General features: G+C 47.4%; 1 protein-coding gene across 3 annotated transcripts in view; it reads left to right on the top strand.

Moving 5' to 3' along the window:
- GAB3 (GRB2 associated binding protein 3) overlaps positions 1-19008 on the top strand; it is a 63426-nt gene extending 44418 nt beyond the window's left edge. The window contains exons 2-11 of one of the 3 annotated variants that reach the window (XR_014226768.1): positions 763-1066; positions 7138-7351; positions 7775-8253; positions 10792-10847; positions 11955-12210; positions 13329-13410; positions 15016-15118; positions 16376-16489; positions 17479-18848; positions 18934-19008. Coding sequence is in view for 2 of the 3 variants with exons in the window: in XM_082289602.1 (XP_082145728.1) it covers positions 763-1066; positions 7138-7351; positions 7775-8253; positions 10792-10847; positions 11955-12210; positions 13329-13410; positions 15016-15118; positions 16376-16489; positions 17479-17595 (1725 nt within the window). In the remaining variant the exon portion in view is untranslated. Of the gene's footprint in view, positions 1-762; positions 1067-7137; positions 7352-7774; positions 8254-10791; positions 10848-11954; positions 12211-13328; positions 13411-15015; positions 15119-16375; positions 16490-17478 lie in introns of all 3 variants that reach the window. The other 2 variants (XM_082289603.1, XM_082289602.1) reach the window with 2 other exon arrangements.
- Positions 19009-19231: the final 223 nt, after the last annotated feature.

Here is a 19231-nt window from a genome sequence, read left to right as displayed (position 1 = left end):
GGCTTTGCTGGGCAAAAGGCACTTGTTTCCATGTATGCACAGTTCTCGGTATTTTCATTTTACAAAGAACAATGTGTTATCTTCTCTGTGGATGAGGTGGTGACCTATTGGATCATTTTGATTGCATCATGTTGGCAGGGTGAGGGGAAGGGAGAATCTTGCTCATCTTGACCTCCAAGGAACAACCCTCTGCCTGTTTTCCTATCTCAAATGCAAGCTTGATAGTAAGTGTACCAAATAAAAATCACAATTTGGCCAGCTTATCAAAACAGCTATAAAACCTAAAAGAAAATAAGCATGGAGCACAAGTCCTGTGAGGAGCACCTGAAGGAACTCAGGTTGTTCAACCTACAGAAGAGGGGATGAGGGAGGACCTTATTACTCCAGAACTACCTAAGATGAGGTTGTGGCCAGGTGGGGGTCGGGCTCTTCTCCTAGGTAATGAGCGAGAGGACAAGAGGAAATCGCCTCAGGTTGTTTCAGGGGAGGTTTAGTTTGGACATTAGGAAAAATTTCTTCACTGAAAGGGTGGTCAAGCATTGGAACAGGCTGCCCAGCAAACTGGTGAAGTCACTATCCCTGGAATTCTTAAGAAAACGTGCAGATGTGGTGTTAGGGGACATGGTTTAGTGATGGGCTTGGCAGTGCTGGCTTGACAACTGGATTCAACGAGCTGAGGGGTTTTTCAGACCCTGGTGCTTGTGTGTGGGCTGGGTGCTGGGGCACGTGTCTGGCACTAAGGCCCTGTCTGTGCCCTTGCAGGCCTGGCGGAAGCGCTGGTTCGTGCTGCGCAGGGGCCGCATGAGCGGGAACCCGGACGTGCTGGAATACTACAGGAACAACCACTCCAAAAAGCCCATCCGCATCATCGACCTCAATGAATGTGAAGTGCTGAAGCACTCGGGGCCCAACTTCATCAAGAAGGAATTTCAGAACAACTTTGTCTTCATCGTGAGAACCACCTACCGCACCTTCTACCTGGTAGCCAAGACCGAGGAGGAGATGCAGATCTGGGTGCACAATATCAGCCAGATCTGTAACTTTGGACACCTAGAAGATGGCACAGGTAGGATCACACTCATCTTGGAGGCTGGGAGAATACCCAGGGGTGCAGGAGGCATGGGCCTTGCTGTCAGACTGGGCTGGGCAGGTGGAAGTGGAGTGTGATTCCCATAGCTCCACACAGCACTGAGAGGCTGCTAAACTCTGACCTGAAAGTTCTCAGGGACCTCACTGCTGCAGGGTGGAAATACTCACTGACTGCTTGGTCTCACTTTGATGAAGCAACTCCTGCTAGAGCAAACAGCAGGTCCTTAATAAGAAAAGGTGCTGTTTATGTGAAAAGCTGACTGAGTGTTATCTTCTGGGGCCGTTTATTTCATTACATGTCCTGTATTTATTTAGTTTGGCTTAATGTAAGACACCTGTTCCAGGAAAGCATCCTGCAAAACTCCCATTTTCTCAGGCTCTGCTGGATGTGGAATGTGCACAGACCTGGGTGTATATGCATGTACATAAATCAATGACAGAAACACTAAGCTGCCTTAGTCTGTTAATAAGAGAAAATAAAGAAAAGGCAGAGGATAGGAAAGTGTTAGAAGTGTGTGTCTAGACTTAAGAGATGGTCCTGCCAGTGAAGCATAAAGGTAGCTCTTTTGCCAGGCCCTATACCTGTATATACTCAGCAGAGTGAATTTCTTGAAAAGCTGCCAAGAATTAACCACTGCAAGATGGATGTAGCCAGTAATTAAAGTCAGGACCTGTACCATCATTAACTTACCTTTTAAATGAGACAATCGGGCTCAGATAACAGCAATCTGTCCTTCCCTTGACAATTCCAAGGGGCAGATACAGCAGCAATTTGAGAGTTTCAGAGGAAGTGAGTCAGAACGAAGCCTTTCAATGTGATAAAAGGCAGTGCAAGAGTGGAAGAGGGTGGCCATGGAGGGACACGAGACCTAGGGCAGTAATATGTCTGGGGATATGTAGTGTGGGCAGGCAGTTTATCCTTCCATGGTCTTTGTGCTGCTGCACTCAGAGAGCTGCTGGTGTCTGCAAGTGCTGCAAGGCCGCACCATTACCTAGCAACTTGATAGGAAACAAAAGCCTATGGGAAAGTTTTATTTCATTCTATCATGGTTCCTGGCATTGCTTAGCCTTTTTTTGAGTAGTGTCTTCTGAGGGAAATGGGAGTGGGAAGAACACTGCAGTGGTCCTGTTACAAATGTGATGTCTGTTCTTCTCCCATTCACTTCAGAAAAACCATGAAAACTTGCTGACAGATTTTTATGTGTCAGTACAAGCTGCCCATGAATACAAATTTCAAAGTAGGGCTGGTAGGGGTTGGAGTCTACCGCCCTTTGGAGCTTGGATGGAATTAGGGATATTCAGTAACCACCCTCCTACTGTTCTAGTTCCTAGTGTTGTTGACACTGGGTTATTGCTCTTGAATTTTTATTTCTGGTGCAGGATTATTTTAGATATACTTTTACCAATTACTCTGAAATTAAGGTAAACCCTTCCATGCAAAACAGAAAAGAGAAAAATCATTTTTGTCTCTCAAATGTGCAGGCAGCCTTCTCCTGGCACTGTGTGAGGATGTTCATGGGGGATGTGATCTGTGCCAGAGGAGCTAAGACAATGGCTGTCCCACGATGGGTGCATTTATACTGGGAAATGCCTGTCCTGTTTTGCTGGTGCAGTGAACTATTGCTTTTAAGACTTGCACATGGACAATACTCAAGAGTATTACACATTGGTGTTTCTCTCCCAGCAAAGATTGCCAGTGTAGGCTCTGATGGATGAGAAATGACAGCTCTTGCAGCACCAGTTGGGAAAGTGGACACTTTCCAAGGTGGATATTACCCCCCAAGAAGTTCAGCAGAGCAGAGCATTTGCCTTGGTTCAGTACGAAGTCTGGCACCTGAACTTGCAGCCCCCATCAACGATGGCGTGAGCTAAGCCTCCAGACATGCACTTACTGTGTCTCTAATGCCAAATAGCTCCTAAGAGCTTCTATTTATCCTGCAGCTCCTGCTGGTGAGCTCAGGTCTGGGGTGTATCCAGGTCAGGCTGTCAAGCACATCCAGATCCTCTGATTTAAATCTGCAAGCTCCACAAGTTGCACATCACATTTCAAAGAGTTGCTAAGTGCTTCAGCTTTTCAGGATCTCCTAAATCCTCCAAGAGCCTGTAGGTTTAAATAAATTACCCTTAAAAATTAACATTAGAAGAGAAAAGCCCTATTAAATGCCACATTCTTTTTTAACTTGAATGCTACTGTTTTAAAAAAATACTAGTCCCTGATATGAGTCATATCACTCCTAATCTGTGCGTCACTGAAAATTTGCTTTGACTCTGAGACCAAAACACAGTCTGATTCTTTCTCTGCTTAATGCCCAAAGTGCACACACAGGTGTACACAGTGACTCAGCTTTAAACACTGTCCTGTTGTTCCCAGTTAGTCCCTTCCAGCAGCAAAGCTGGATGAACAGCCAGGTCCCCACACCAGAGGTGTTGGCAGCCAGATGCGGAGCGAAGTTACGAAAGTCGTGGCTCCTGTGAGCACAGCTCTGTAGTCAACAAGAGAGGGGACAGCTGAGAGGCAGAGATGACATGGCAGTTCCAGGCAGATGTCAGGAAGCACCTGGGAGGACGGCTGTCGGGAAGGGTTTGCCAGCAGCACTCACACTGCTGCCACAAGAAACTGCTGCTGGCTGTGCTGGAAATGACAGGGGAGCTGGCACCTTCAGGGAGTCAGCTGGAGGAGAGAGGAAGAGGCCTTGCTCCTGGTTTTCCTACCATATCTATGCAAAGTCCTGCTTCCATCTTTGGTGAAATCTCCCAACAGAGCCATCGTTCCCCAGCCCCCCAGGACCCATGGCCATGCAGGGGATTGAGAGGATGCTTGGCCCAAGTGTCTGGGGCAGGGGAGGGGATGAAATGAAGTGACTGTGGGACATCAGGGGCACAGTTGATCCTATGTACAATGCAACGTAACAGCTTTTCATTGGAGAATCTAGTGGGAACGTTGTTTAACCAGTGTGATTAGGAAACCTTACTAGTATTATTTCTACCTCCTTCATATGTCAGTGCACCCTTGGAGGTGACTGATGTGAGCAGAACACCCCTATTCCACCGTGTCCCTGCACTGCTGTTGCACCAGAACAATTATTGGGGAGGGGACTGGGGTCTGTAGCAGGAGGGAAAAGCCCTCTGTTTCTCCAAGCAATGGCCCTTCCATTGATGGGAGAAGTCACTGTGGAAGATGGTGTGCAGCCTCTGTGGTGACCTTCCCCACAACTGCAGGGCAGAAATGTTTTGGGTTAGTAGCCACCAAAGCAGTTATTTTGGCAGCTGAAGCCTCCTGCTGTCTCTCTGGCAAAAGGGATGGCAGGCACCAAGCCTATTCTCTGCGTTCTCACTGTTGAAAGTAGCCATGCATAATTTATTCTGCCCAGCTGCTGTCGTGGTACAGTTTTAATGCACGCGATTCGGTTACCGCCAGAGCTGGCAGGGACAGGGACAGTCTGTGAGGAGCTGGCTGCAGGTCCCTGAGCCCCTGAAGGTTAGAAAAGGGCAGGTCTGTGCTGTCCCCATCCCTCCCTCCTGCTCACAACCATTGCCATGTGGTCTACAGCTCACAGCCTTTCCTGATGGGATAATCCATGGCTAAACCCTGTGAGTACCAGATGGAGTTCAGGCCTGTTCGTTCTCTGTGTTAATAACCCAGAATGTCATTAATTTCTTTCTTATGCATTGTGGCAGTTTTAGTTGTTGGTTTGTTGGGGTTTTTTTTAATGTAGTCAGATGGTGAAGTGAACATGCTTTTCTGAGATCCCTAGGGAGTTAGTCCAGTGTATATTTGATCATTGTCAGCCTGCAAGACAGCTCTGAGAGTCCAAGATTTGAAAGCAGAGTTACTGTCTGAGCCAGCATGATGAACAAAAGTTATTTTTCAGATGGAAAGGCTGCAGCCCTCAGCTCTGCTTTGCAAATGTGAAACCCTGTAAAAGCCATTCCTTCCAGATGCTTACTGCTGAAACCCTGCTGCTATAAGCACCTGCTCAAAATTAAAGCAAATCCATTGCTTAAACTTGAATTTAAGCATGTTCTTATATGTTTTGCTGACCTGAGGCCCACCACCACCCAGACCTCCGAAGCTAATGGAAAGAAGCAGCAGGGAGTCAATGCTGGTAGACAGGAAGAAAAGAGGCAGCTCCCTCCCAAGTTCAAAGGGATGAGGTGTAGGAGAGTGCAGGGAGGGAAGATCAGCTGGTTTATTCTTCTTCTGACTGCCATCAGAAAGATGAGGGGTGAAGCCTGCTGTGGCTAGCGGGGGACCCTGGGTCAGTAGAATCAAAGACTGTCCTCAGTTGGAAGGGACTTGCAAGGACCATTGAGCCAAGATCCTGGTCCTGTACAGGATGGCCCCGAGAACTGCACCATGTGCCTGAGGGGGTTTTGTTTGTGCTTAGTGATGGTGCTGTCTAACCACTCAAGTCTTGGCAGCCCTCTCCATCCCTCCTGGTCTGCTTGTATGTACACCCAGCACCTTCCAGGGCTGAGAAGTGACTACAGCAACCTGGTACAGTGCCAAGGCTTGTGGCTCTTTTGAGGTTGGGGCTAGATTGGAGCTGCTGGAGGGTCTCAGGACCTTATCACACAGTGATGAAGATGATCTGGGCCACAGGATGCATGCAGCTGGTCAGGGGCTGGGTCCCATCATTTCCATCAAGTTCTGGATATCAGCATTAGAGAAATCTGCCATCTTGCTACACTTCGAAGGCATGTTAATTCTCGGTGTAGTTTTATCAGCAATCACTGATTTCTTATGTTTGTTTTTGCTGTGGGGTTTTTCATTTTGAAGAAGGGTTTTGCAGCTTTGAGTCAGGCAGTGTCTGAGCCATAGAGATGGGCACCCACTGCCAAGCCCTGCAGGTGTCAAGCACCCAGTGAATGCTGCTCCATCCCCACACAGCTCTGGTGAGGGAACTGCCATGCAGCAACCTGAAACTTCATTAGAAAAATCACTTTCTCTAACTGAGGACTCTTGGTGGCACTGTTTGAGCTTACTGCCAGGAGCAGATGCTTTTGGGGAGCTGCTCTGTAAAGACACCCCTCCCACTCCACAGATGCTCATTGTGGGAGGTCCAACTTGCCCTTGATTTTTTGAGTTGAAATGCCCCAAAAGCTTTGTTTAGCTAGATTCTGTGTGGCTCAGCCATCACTCCTTCTTCCCTTCTGCCCAGCTCTCTAGCAGAGACAGAGGTTGGGAGAGGAACAGAACCAGACTTCTCTGCTGCCAGGCAGTGCTCAGGCCAGATGGGTCTGAGTGTCTTGGCCACACGCTGCCACTGAAGGGTGGCCTTGGTGGTGTGAGCAGGCAGCCAGCTCTGGGCCAGCCCCACTGCCTGCAGCCCAGACCCGCTCCTGTCCCACTGCCATCCTGCCATCCCACTCTGTGCTGGGGACATTGGAGTGTTATGCCCAGAGAAGGTGTCACTGGGCACAGGCTCCCCTGTGCCTTGTGGCCTCCAGAAGAGTAGTGTCACTTTTCTCAGCACAGCCAAGAAGCCTCCAGCAATGGCCACACCACAGCCCTTGTGGCTTGATGTCGAGCCGAGAGAGGCATAAAGAGCTTGCAGACAAGTTCAGGGCTTGTCTGGCTACTCCACAAGCTGGAAAGCTCAGTTTTGTCCACCGAGATCTAGAAAGTGGGAAGAAATCAATCCCTTTCCTTGTCACCATTAATTTGAAGTGTTGGAGATGAATAATTAATTATTTGCATTAGATACTAAAAAAAACTTGATAAAACAGGCTGCTGTGCCTCAGCTCTTTCTTCGGCAGAGTCTGTTCTTCATCGCTGGCTACAGGAGGGATGCCTCGTCCCTGCAGGAGAGAGGGACCCCAGAGCAAGGGGGTCTGCACTTTCTGCAGCCTGGAGGACTTTGACAGCCGGGGCAGGGGGAGCAAAATCAGGCTCCCCTCTCCCCAGAACCAGTGTTTGCCTTGACTCAGTGCCGCTCTGGGGTAAAACATCCCTGGTGCAAAAGCAAGGTGGTGACAGCCAGGATGGGCAGAGGGCCAGGGCAAGTCAGAGCTGTCCCTCAGCCGGGCCATCCGTGTCCATTGCAGGTTCTGTGGAGAGCCTGTCTCACACGACCTCGTCCCCACAGCCCTCACCGGCCGCCTCCACCCACACCTCCCGCATCGCCGACCCCTCCTTCTCAGTGGACCACGCTGCTGCCGACGCTGCCGCCGAGGAGACCCCCAGCGAGTCCGAGTCAGTCTTCCTCCCCGACTACCTCTTCCTCTCCAACTGCGAGTCGGGCAAGCTCAGCCACAACAGGTGAGTCTGGGGTCTGCCAGATGTGTCGGGCTGGAGCCACCCTCTGCGTGTCCAGGGGTGAAACTGGGGCACACAGTCCCAGGAGCCCTGCCACTCAGGGCTGGCTCCCAAGCACAAGAGGGGACCACCAGCCTAATCCAATTTACAGGGTGCTTTTCATAGCACAGATTAGTGGTTGAGCTTCATATGTTGGTCCTGTCCCTTTCCAGGGTGGGTGGCTGGCTGGCTGAGGATCTCACACACAGCCTCCTTCCAGACACCTGCTGTTGCCCAAGGTGTTCCACAAAGTGCCCCAGCCTCCAGTGCAGCTCAGAGGGAAGGGACAGATCTTGTCCCAAACTGTGGGGTTGGGTTTTTTGTTTGCTCTGTTCTTACAGCGGAGAGAAAAGGAAAGCTCAGGTTCTGACCTCTGTCTCTTTGCAGGTGTGACAGCTGGTCAAATTCAGACAGATCTCTGGAGCAAACATCATCAGACGATGTTTTTGTTGACTCCTTGCAATCCCAGCCCTCCTTGTACCTTGTACAGCCGACTAGTGCTGGCACTGTGCACCAGGACGGAGCCCCATTGGCAAATCCCAGCATTGTGTCCAGGAACATAGACATTAGCGGGCCATCCAGTGATTTTTCCTCCTCTTCTCCACTGCTGGGGACGCCGCTGACACCAACGTTTCAGATTGACAAGAGCCAGAAGGCGCTGCCCTACGGTGTAACGCAGCTGGATGTGCTGTCCAACACGCCCCCGCCGCGGCCGCCCAAGCCCACCCACTTCTCTGACAGGAGGGGGGACGAGGTGGGTGGCGGGGCCCTCCAGAACGGACACGCAGGGATCTGCCGGGCTCAGGTCACTCTGGTGCCCAGGAGGATCTCCTTATCCAGCTTAGACAACATGAGGAACTGGAAAGGTGAGTGCACTTCCAAGAGCCAGCAAAGCACCAATGTGAGGGATGGAGCTGCCCACACGCACAGAGTGGTTTTGACTTCCAGTTGTGCCTCTCTGTCCTCTTTGAAATCACACACCACCCAAAGTAACACAAAACGCTGCTTTCAAATGAATTAGCAAGCAGGATTCAGGCCTGCTCCTCAGGTTCAGCTCCTGCTCTGTAGAAGCCTTTCAGTATGTGTACACATGGGCAGCAATTCGGCTCTGATCCCTTCAGGGTGCCACATGCCTTGCTACTTTTCCCCCTCCCTCCTCCGAAGAGAAAGCAGTAGAAAAACCAAAATGAGAAGTCAGGCACTGAACTGGGTAATGCCAAACTCTGTTTATACAGGTCAAAGTGTGGGCTTACATGTGGGAAATGCCTCTGGAGCTGTGCTGCTTTGTTACACCCAGTCTGTTCTATGAGACCTGCGTGTCTTTTCACAGCTTAAAGACCAGGAAGTCAGGGAGACGCTGGGGATGGGACGTAATCCCAGTTGAACCAGGGACTCTGCGTGTCCTTGAACAAATCCCACTCTGTCCTTGCACTTCAGTCAGGGCAGTCTGAAAACCTGCTGCTACAGAGCAAGGCGAGGCTGCAAAGCAGACTCTGCTCTGAGCTGAGCTGGCTTTTCCACTCACTCCTGAAACCCCATCATCACAAACAAGAGTAGCAGTCAAAACCCAGAATGTCATGGTGTCAAAAACTAGCATATGCAGTATGAGAAAGCTTTATTACATGGAGCCACAGAACAGAGGGAGGCAGCTAGAATACCTGGGTGGAAATCATCAAGTATATTGTAGTGATGTGAAAACCTTCATTTTTGATGAGGGAAAGAATATAAGTTTTTAAGGACAAGCATCCTTTAGACTCCTGCAGTTTGAATGGCCAGACAGTGTGTGGGGCTGTTAGATCTTGCTCTTAAAGCTCAGAAGCTAAAGCAAGGAGCTCTCTGCTCAGCCTGTTTATCAGTGTACAGATAATTCTTGGAAGGTTTCTGGAGAAACACCCATTTGGTTGGAATTGCTATTCTTAATTATCAGCTACATTTGGTTCCTCCCTGAAAGGCGCTGCTCTTGCTTCTGCACATGTTCTTTTCCAACACATCTGGTTCATGTTCCTCCAACCCAATTTACACCAAAACATTTGTAAGAGGATTAAGTGGCCAAATGTCATGTTATGCCCCTGTGCTGCAGGATTGTCTCTGCCTGACGGGGGCAGCAATGAATTAATAAGTGCTGCCACTTTTTCTTACCCTAAGTGCAGCTGAAACGATTTGAAGGGTTAAACTCTGAATTAAAATGTGTTTAACAAGAAAGATCAGAAAAAGAAACAGGGAGAAAGCAGCAGTTCCTCGGCAGCTTTCCCAGTGAATGCATTCAAATTATTAACTTAATTTTTTGCCCTGCCAACCTGCAAAAGGTGCACAGATGTAATTAGTCCAGGGCAAAGACAGCGTATGCTGGTGGAAGTGCTGGGAAGGAGGATGAGCTGTAAGGCACCTGTATCCTGGCATCTGCCACAGCCTGGTGCCTCAATGTCTTTTTGCCAAAACAATAAATGAATGTAGCTGTCCCAGGACAGTGACTGTGTCTATCTGAACATGTATCTGCACTAACAGAATTGTTTTGTTCTTGTTTGGCCTTTTTTGCTGGTATCACCAAAAACGCCCCCAGTTGCAGTACTGACATCTCCACCATAGGAGTGGGGAATGGATTAGCATGGTTGCAGGGATTTAAGGCATTCCCATAGAAAAGCCATTTTCTGCACAGAAAATCCCTTTTCAGAAAAGGATGGTGGTTGTAAGCATCTCCCACAGCTGATCTTCTATGCGCTGAATGCTGGATTTTGGGGTTTTTTTGGCTTTTGCTGGGAAAATAAAATTGACCTACACCAAGACAAAGGCCCACCGGCACAAGGAGATGTAGAGACTGGTGATTGTGTCTCTGGCTGTTCATTTCCCATCACCTTGAGCCACTTGCACCACATCAGCACTTCTGGAAGACAAAGCAAAGAATTTTTCTCCTACCATTAAGTTCCCCCACGCACCATTTTCTGTACAATAACTGTTGCTTCCCTGGCACCTTAAAAAGCTCCTAAATAAACTTTCAAGAAATAATGAAATAACATTCTCTATAATAGCCCCTTTTCATATAATTTCCCCAATTTGACAGATGGGAAAACAGAGAACGACTAGAGCAGGAGCTGCATTTAAATTTTTGTTTGCTTGCTCCCACACCAGTCTTTCTCCCCAACTGCTTGTGGTATAGGAAGCATAAATTACAGCTGGATTATACATGAACAGGTTCCTTGGTTTCATCATACTTAAAATAGATGTAATCACTCTTGAAATGCTACTGAGTTGGATCTGGTCTTAAGTGTCATTGGATTTCCTCATTTAGGAGTTATGGAATCTTTATAAAACTCTAATTATTTTAGAGGCATATGTTTTACTCTGGAATTATCTCTGTAAGGTTGCACTGCCTTATCCCATTTTTAATCACTTTTTTTTCCTTGCAGCAGACATGGAAGGCAGTTCCTTAAGAAGTCGAGATAAGAGGCTTAGCTTGAATTTGGTAAGTACTCTGCTTGCACAAATTTGAAACACTGGCACATAAACTTCAGAGTGAATAATTTCACATGCTGATATTCAATCATTCCTCTCCTCTGTTCAGCAGAAGAATTAAAAAAATGGGGAAAGTGCCTGGCTTTGGGCAGCTTCTGGACAGCTGCTTTGTGGCCTCAGGCAGCCTTTGAGAGAAGAAGGAGGGAGAGGCCTCAATACTGAGCATCCTGTTTTTAAAGTAGATGAAGCTGGGTCTGTTATGGAAAAGGTTACTGGTGGCCTCAAGAATTAAACCAAGAGCACCAGAACAAATGGCTTATCCCTTGAAAAAGGGGTCTAAAGAAGCCTATCACTTCATGGTCCTGAGGGATCTCTCTTCTTTAGGACACAGGAAAGCAGAGTCTGCTCTCAAAGTGCCTGTGATTGAGGGCTCTATCAGTCCACAGCTTCCTGCCTCAGCCTTTGACAGACACAGTTCCATGCAGCACCATCTCATATCACATAGCCAGTCTTCTGCCTGGTGCTGCATACTGTGTCATGTGGGAGATCCTTGCTGGTGTTGGGCAACTTACATTTTTCTCCCTTTTGAAAGCTTCCAAGGATTGTAATCACTCCCTCTCAGCACTAACCTGGATTAAATTATTTTCTAATGCTAATTCTCAGTGATCAGAAGTGAGCTGTAGGTCTGTGTCTGCTCTCTCGGCTTCCACATTTGCCAAAATCTCCTTCATCAGATGTTCTCCTTTCAGACTTTTTTTTTTTTTTTGTATTAAGGATCCTCCCTCATTTTATAGGTCGGAATTACTGCTGTGAGGGGCAAGTGCAGCCTCGCTGAAGTTGGAGGATTTAACCAATAAAGTCACCAATAAGTTTGGTTCCAGTTTCCAGCAGTGACCTGCGAAGCGCAGAGTGGACTGCTCCAGAGCTGGAGCGTTCATCTGAACTTTTGCGTTTGTCTCTTGTCGCTCCATCTTGCGCCTCTCTGAAAGGCCCCGTCAGCACAGTCCCGGCCTGGGCTCGGCTCAGGCGTGTTCCCAGCTCGCAGCAGCTGCCGGCCTGGAGGGGGCTGCCTGTGCATTAATGGCCCTGTTTCTCTTTCTCCCCCGTGCCCGTGCAGCCGTGCCGGTTCTCGCCGCTGTGCTCGCCGGCCGCGGACAGCTCTGAGGACAGCTACGTGCCCATGCGCCCCAGCACCTCTCCCTCCGCGCCCGGCTCCGACTGCTCCCCCGACGGCTACATCCCCATGAGCCCTGGCTCAGCCACCTTCACCTTCCCTGTCGTCAGCACTGAAAAACTCACCAGCCCGTTGCCTGAGCTTCCCTCGGACGTGGAGCCCCCTCCAGTGAACCGAGACCTCAAGCCTCGCAGGAAGTGTAAGCGCAGAACTAAAGTGCAAAGCCGGGGGGTCCTGACGGTGGGGACACGGGTGACCTCCTGTGACAGTGTCCTAGGCATGTCTTAAAGGAATTCCCCCTCTAGAGGATGGGCTGAAATGCAGCGTGAGTGACTTAGAGCACTGTAGCCTGGGATGTGCCTGCAGGGTGGTTTGTGAGCGGAGGGAGAGCTTCCATGGCTGCTTTTGCAGTCAAAGCCCAGGTGGCTGCATAAGCACAGTGCCCGGCTTCCCACTGGGACTGCAAAGGGACATCGCCTGGGAGAGACAGCAGACTAAATCCTGGCCACTCTGAAGTACACGTGCTCCTGTCTCACCAGCTCTCTGGCCTGCCAGGAATGGGACATCCAAACACTCAAGTAGTCAAACTTGATGTGTAGGCTGTTGGTTAAACCTCTGTGGGGTAGGCACAGCTGTCTTAGTTTAATTAGGAATTTTCTGCAGATGCTTTTGCTGATGGTAATTTTCCACTCCTGGTTTTCGTGGCATGTCCAAAATCTAGGTGGCACTTCTAGAGAATATACTGGGGACAAAATCCAGCTTTGAAGTGGAGAAATTGCCTAAACCTAGCCTATAGTAAAGCTCTTAGGGTTGCAGAGCCAGAGTTACTCAGAAATTGGTTCAGGCAGTGCTACTGTAAAGTGGGGACAGACATTTAGGCCATTGCCATGAAGAAAAGCAAACTCATATCCTTTCTTAAAAGGGTTTTGAGAATGCTGGGCACGTGTACCTTGACTGGTGACAGGAATGATCCTGATCCCCATGTATAGGACCTTTTTGTTTAGAACAGAAACCAAAACCTGTTACAACCTGTAGGCTGAACAGCCTCTCCAAGGCAGCATATGCAGAGCATATTTGGGGCAAGCATATGGATCTTGTGGGCATCTTTATGCCCACTATATTTATTCTGTTATTTTAGGGTGGTTGGGGGACTTTGCTTTCCAGCACTGACCAAAGAGGTCATTTGTTACTGATTTCTGACTTGGCTATGTTCTGTGAAATACTCTGTTAGTTTCTTTCTGTTAATATAAAACTGCATTTTTCTAAACTGTCTGTTTTTTTCATTGAAAACATAGTTCCTTTTGTATTTACTTACAGCACGACCACCTCCTCTGGACTTGAGGAACCTCTCCACAATCCGGGAGCATGCTGCTGTGACCAGGATGTGGACTGTGCCTTAGTAAGTCAACAAGAAACCTGCCATTCCAATCTTCTGAGCATTAGTGTGGAATAGAGTTAAAAATTACTTATCCCACCCCACAAGAAAGTTTCCTGCCAAAGTCCACAAACACAAATTCCTCAGGGTTCATTTCAGTACCCCCCCCCAGGCTTTTGCTGTCTCTAAAAAGCAGGCCTCCCTTTCACAATGGGCAGCTCCAGAGAATTCAGCATCATGTTTTGAAGGTTCCTTTTGAACAGCCTGGAGCTGGTCTGCACTCTGGTGTGGCTGCTCTGATGGCTAAAACCTTGGCATGCCTAAACTATGATAGAGCCATTTTTGCACCTGAAAATTAATATAGCAAAGGAGAACCAGATCAGATAAAGATCTGCCTGAATTGTAGACTGGGTGTAGAATTCTGCTCTGCCACACAGCAATCCAGACTTGAACTGTTGGTGTGACCTTTTGTCACTAGAGATTAGTTGTTGGTAAAACAAATGCTTTTGATCCCAAAGCCCAGGTAGTGCGAAGAGATGATACTGTTGGGCTCCAAGGGCAGCAGAAGACTCATCTCCAGGGAACTTGTGAGCAGGGGAGGACTGCAGCCTGCTGGCTGGGGGAGTCTTGGCACAAAAAGAAAGGCAGCTGTGCTGAAGTGTGCATGCAAAAGCCAGAAATTCCCATCAACCTCCTCTCTACAGCCCAGGCACTCCAGAAAATGTGAGGTTTTGCTGGCATGAGTGCCAGACAGGGCATTTCCACTCCCCCACTTCAGGATGTCATGTGAAGGGCAAAAGAGACACAAGGTGGAAAGTTTCTCAGTTGCAGAGCCCTCTCTCGCATCCAGTCCAAGGCTGCTTAAGCCCTTTGGCACTGCCTGTTGGGGAAAGCCTCCCAAGCACCCCTGCCAGAGCACTGAGGTTAATCAGTGCTGACAGAGTGCAGAGTCCTGAAGGATAATGAGCTTGGGGTGAGTTTGCATGTTTTACACTAACAAAAATAAAAAAGAAGTTATGCCCGAACTAATACAGTGCAAGGAATTACGCTGTTCCTGCTGCACAGAAAGGCCATCTAATTTCCTATTAACCAAGCCCGTTGTGCTCACCTGTGGTAATTTAGTCACCATGCACCTCTGAGAGTTGTGTTCATGGGAGAGATTTCCTTGTGCAAGGGCTGAGCTAGCCATCTCCACAGCACGGGTGGCATGTGTTGACACTGTGTGCAAAGCCAGACAAGTTTGTTTGCATGTACCTCCAGTAGCTGATTAATTCACATCAGTCTCCAAAATGTGGATACCTGCACAGCCAAGTAACTGCCTCCATTATTACCCAAATGAATGATAGATAGATATCTCTGTGCCCCTTGATGGAGAATTGCTTCAATGTCTTATACCTTCTGTCACAGCAGATAGCAAACTTTCATAAATCCCAGAGAAAAAAGTAAAAAGAATCACTCACCGATACAGCACACTGTTTCTAGAACTAAGGAGTGGCTTTGGACATCCTCTCCATAAAGGCTGCAGCCTTAGTGTGAGTTTATTCACCATATGGACTGTGTCAGGCTTTGGCTTCATTTCAGTGCATCTGTAAGATGCTTCCTTAACCTCTCCTGTGTTTTTCTTCATAGCAATCGAATGAGCTTTATCTCACCAGAAAGAGACGGTATTAATTCAGCAAGAATATTTGCCAATTCAGTTTCCGGAGAAGAGGAAGAAAGTTACATTCATATGGTAATCTTCATTTTCACACAGCCATCCTTTGCTTTATTCTGCTCTGTCACATTGATGGAGAATGCAGAAGTTTGTTTTCTAAGAAAAAACGTTGAGGAGGTTTGTCCTTTGCCTTCTGGTTTGGTTTTTCTTTTTTTGCAAATGATGAAATGGTTTTAAACCACAGACACTGGGACCAATTTACAGAGAGATAAGGGAAGCCCTTTTCCTGCTCTGCAGAACTCAGCTGTTCGCCCACGAATGTTGCTGAGCAGTTCCAAGAGATCACAGGGATCAGCCATATTTACATGAGAACTCATTAAGACAAAGGAAAATTAAATCTTTTCACCTTCTAAAGTGTGCCTTGCAAAATCTCCTAGGAAATAACAGAAAGCCGTTAGTGCACTTCCTAAAGAAACACACCAAATATTGTGCAGAAACAGAACTCCCATTAAAGCCTCTTATTGCTTCTGCTTTGGCTGGTGGCACTAACCCCACTTCCCATCCCATGAAAGAAGAACATCTGGCTTTGTGGCTTCCTTTTCTTCGTTTACTCTTTAGCCATATCTTGCAAAAGACCAGAATCTTGTTTTTCTTTGAATTTTAGGTGGAAATGGATCTCAAATCCATTCATCTGAGCCAATGTCTACAGATCTGGCTCCATAGCCAAAGCCCAATACCAATAACTATAAAAATATTTTGCAAAACTGACCACAGTCTCCATGAACCATAGTTTCAGATTTTAACCCACATCTCTGCCAGACTGAAATCTGTTCAAGAGGGCAGTTCCAGTTGTAACCATTCCCCATTTGATTTTTCTAGTCAAGAAAAACCTGTCATATGTTTGTGGTTATCTGTGATTTTATGAGTTTAATTTTCAGTTTCTAGATTTGAGCAGAATTTTCACAATTTCTTCAAATTCTTTAAATGATGATGTTTACGAGGACACCCTGCAAATCTGAGCCTTCCAAGGGCTTGGATTGAGAAGCTGGGCACAAGTCCTTCTTGATAAAATTTAGTGTAAATCAGCCTGTTTTGTTTGTTTTGCCAGAATTACCAGGAGAAAAAGGCTCTCACAGTTTCTTTATGCCATCGCACAATTATCAGTGTTATGCTGTGGTTAGTAACCAAAGGCACCTTTGGCATAGAAAATTATGTGAGTCCTGACTGTTCTCACTCACATTCTGCCAGGCCAATCTCCCAGCTCACAGTTGTGATCCTGTTTCCTTCTAGGATCATGTATTAAGAGCATTAAAAGTTTCTCTTCTTTCCTGACAGGAACACAGACAGGCCACATCTCCATACAGTGGTGCTTTTCCATGGACAAGGAAATCTAACCTTGATTACTTAGCACTGGATTTTAACTCTGCTTCCCCATCCCCTGTGCAGAAGGTACGAGTCATCTGAAAAACCCCACAGCCTCCTGTCTTTTTGTCTGCTGGGAGGAAATGGGGACCCAGGGTTGCATTCTGCTAGGTGCCCAAAGTGCCAGGATGAAGCCAGTCGTGTTTCCAGCTGACTGTATTTGTGCCAGGCTCAAGATTAATATAATAAAAGCATGTTTAGGATGCTGCCAAGGTGTCCTTCGTGTGACTCATGGGGATGTCATTAACACGAGCTCGGCACAGGGCATGGGACTGCACTGGGATGTACAGCCATGAGGGCTTGTGGGCAAGCTGGTTGATGCTTGCAGGATCTCTGCATGCTCCTTCATTCTTATAAAGTCTCCACAAAGCCTTTCCTGCTAGTTTTCCCCAAAATCTCTTTGCAGTAACAAGTTTGCAGCCCATGATAAATTCATGGGGTAAAACTGTACCATCTCTTATAACCTGGCAAAATGTGCATTTTTATTCTTGCATCACCAAAACCATTTCAATTTCCTTTGCAATGCTGAGAAAATACATTTGTTGTTCCAAAGAACTTCTAACCTGCCCAGGGGGTGGGTAGGTCCCACTGCAAAGCAATGAACTGTTGTCATTATGTCCTGTGTATCATTTTCCCCATCAGCCAATACTCCCAGATGCAAAAGACTCTTAAGCTTTCTCATTTAAACCCTCCCTGTATCTAAAATCAGTTAGGTTATCCCTGCAGCAGGATCACTCAGATGAGGAGAGAATGATTATCTGCATGGAAATAGCCAGCACAGCACGTTTCACTCGCTTGCTTTGCTGGGCTGAGTGACAGGGTGACAGATGGACAATTATAGCTAAAGCAGGCTGCAGAGCAATGCTTTTGTCAGCTGATGTCACTGTGAGCTTCAAGGTGAAGTGAAGCAATCAAGGAATGAGGGAAAGGGAAAACAGAAAATCAAGCTAAGTTTCACTAGCACCCCTTTGCAACCTGAAAATTAATACATTGGTTTTTTCCTCTCTGTCCCACAGAAACCTTTTCTGTCTGAGGAACAGAGAGTGGACTATGTCCAGGTAGATGAACAGAAGACTCAAGCTTTACAGAACACTAAGCAGGAATGGACAGATGAAAGACAATCAAAAGTGTAAAGGAAGAAGATCTGGGATCTGGAGGGGTTTTTTTGCACTGGAACCACGATGTTAATGAAGCAGCTATCACTGTAGAGCTCAAAGGAAGAGGGAGTTGTAAGATGCTTACAGTGTGTAGAGGCATTTTTACTGGAAACTTTTGATTTCAGCTGGAAATAGTATGTTGAGTGAGCGAGTGGTTCACTGATGACTCAAGTAATGCATTAGCCTTTTTACTGCCCTTACCAGTAAGCTACATGGTACCATTTTCTGGCATGATTCTGCAACGAGTCATACACTTAACGTTAACAAATCCACTACAACTTGCATTAATCTAGTTCGTCCTGCCTTCTCCTTCTGTTGCATAATTCCTAGTTGCTAAAGCTATTTTTTGATATTCCTACAAATGCTGGAGGTGCTCGGAGTGCTTTTATGGCAGCGGGCATCTGACAGGTTTTGGTGACTAATCAACTAAGGGCTAAAATACTGAAACAATAAAAAGAACTTTTTGAATATATAGTGCTTAAGCAAAGAGAATTTTGAAAAATATTTTTCTCCTGAGTTTAAAAGGTCTGACTGTGAGCTGATGCTGTCAGAATTCGGAACAGGACTATGTACCCATGCGACTGGAACGCATGGTCTTTGACCCTCTGGATGACGGGCATTGTATTAAGCTTCTTCCCTCCATTGTGGCTCATACTTGTCGCTTTTCTGTCTGATTCCTACTGATGTTTTCTCCCCTGTCATGAGAAGTGTCTTCGGCACAGCACAGCTGCTCTTCTAGCAGGAGGCTGCAGCCACACAGCTCTTGGCTGGCCAAAAAATAGAAAGGGAAGCTGTGAGCCTGTTTCTGCAAGCCTTGAGAGAACTGGCAAAGGATCAAGAATGCTTTCATCTGAGCGGCAGAAGAAATGCCATTGGAATTGCTGGTAGCAGTCGTCAATCTGATTGTTTTACTAGACCCACCCCAAAAAAAAAAAAGAGCATTAGGAAGTGCAGCATGCTCCGAGAGAGGCCAGGAGCCTGCCAAAACAGGACAACAATGCGCTCACGCAGCGTGAGGACCTCTGGGCTCAGGAAGCTTATCTACCTTGGGACTTGTTACAGGCACTATCTCAGGATGACATATGTGTATAGTTTATAAGATATTTAACTTTAAACGCTTGGCTGCAGTCTTTATTTCACAGTGGCATACAGCTACTTGACTCATGGAAGTAGGAAGTGATGCCAAGTGACCCACACTGGATTTGGTCTCACAGGCTTTGCTCCTGTAGGTAAGTCCCAGTAGCCATAAGAGGTCTGATCCTGTCAACATGGACAGGCAGACAGGACCCTTACGAAAGATTTCTTTTCTGACAGTGCCAATTCGCTGGCCTCCCTTCATGTGCCTGTTGTTACCACGTTGCATTGCTGTAACCTGACATCCCAAAACCGCTGATCTACCAAACAGAGGTCACAGAAATATCTTTGCAGAAACCACTGGCATTTCAAGGCTCCTACTCAGCTTCCTTCCTACACCCCCTCTGCTGCAGCCATTCGGGCCCTCTGGGAGGCCGAGTCGCACATCCTGCGGGAGAGGCAGTGTAGCCAACAGAAACACAGTTTTCCTCCTACCTCAAGAGAGCTGAAGGGCTTGCAAGTCTCACTGCTTCTGTAG

The sequence above is a fragment of the Coloeus monedula genome (assembly GCF_965178545.1).
Source record: "Coloeus monedula genome assembly, chromosome: 12".
NCBI classification, from domain to species: Eukaryota; Metazoa; Chordata; class Aves; order Passeriformes; family Corvidae; genus Coloeus; species Coloeus monedula.
This window is presented reverse-complemented; position numbering and strand designations above follow the sequence as displayed.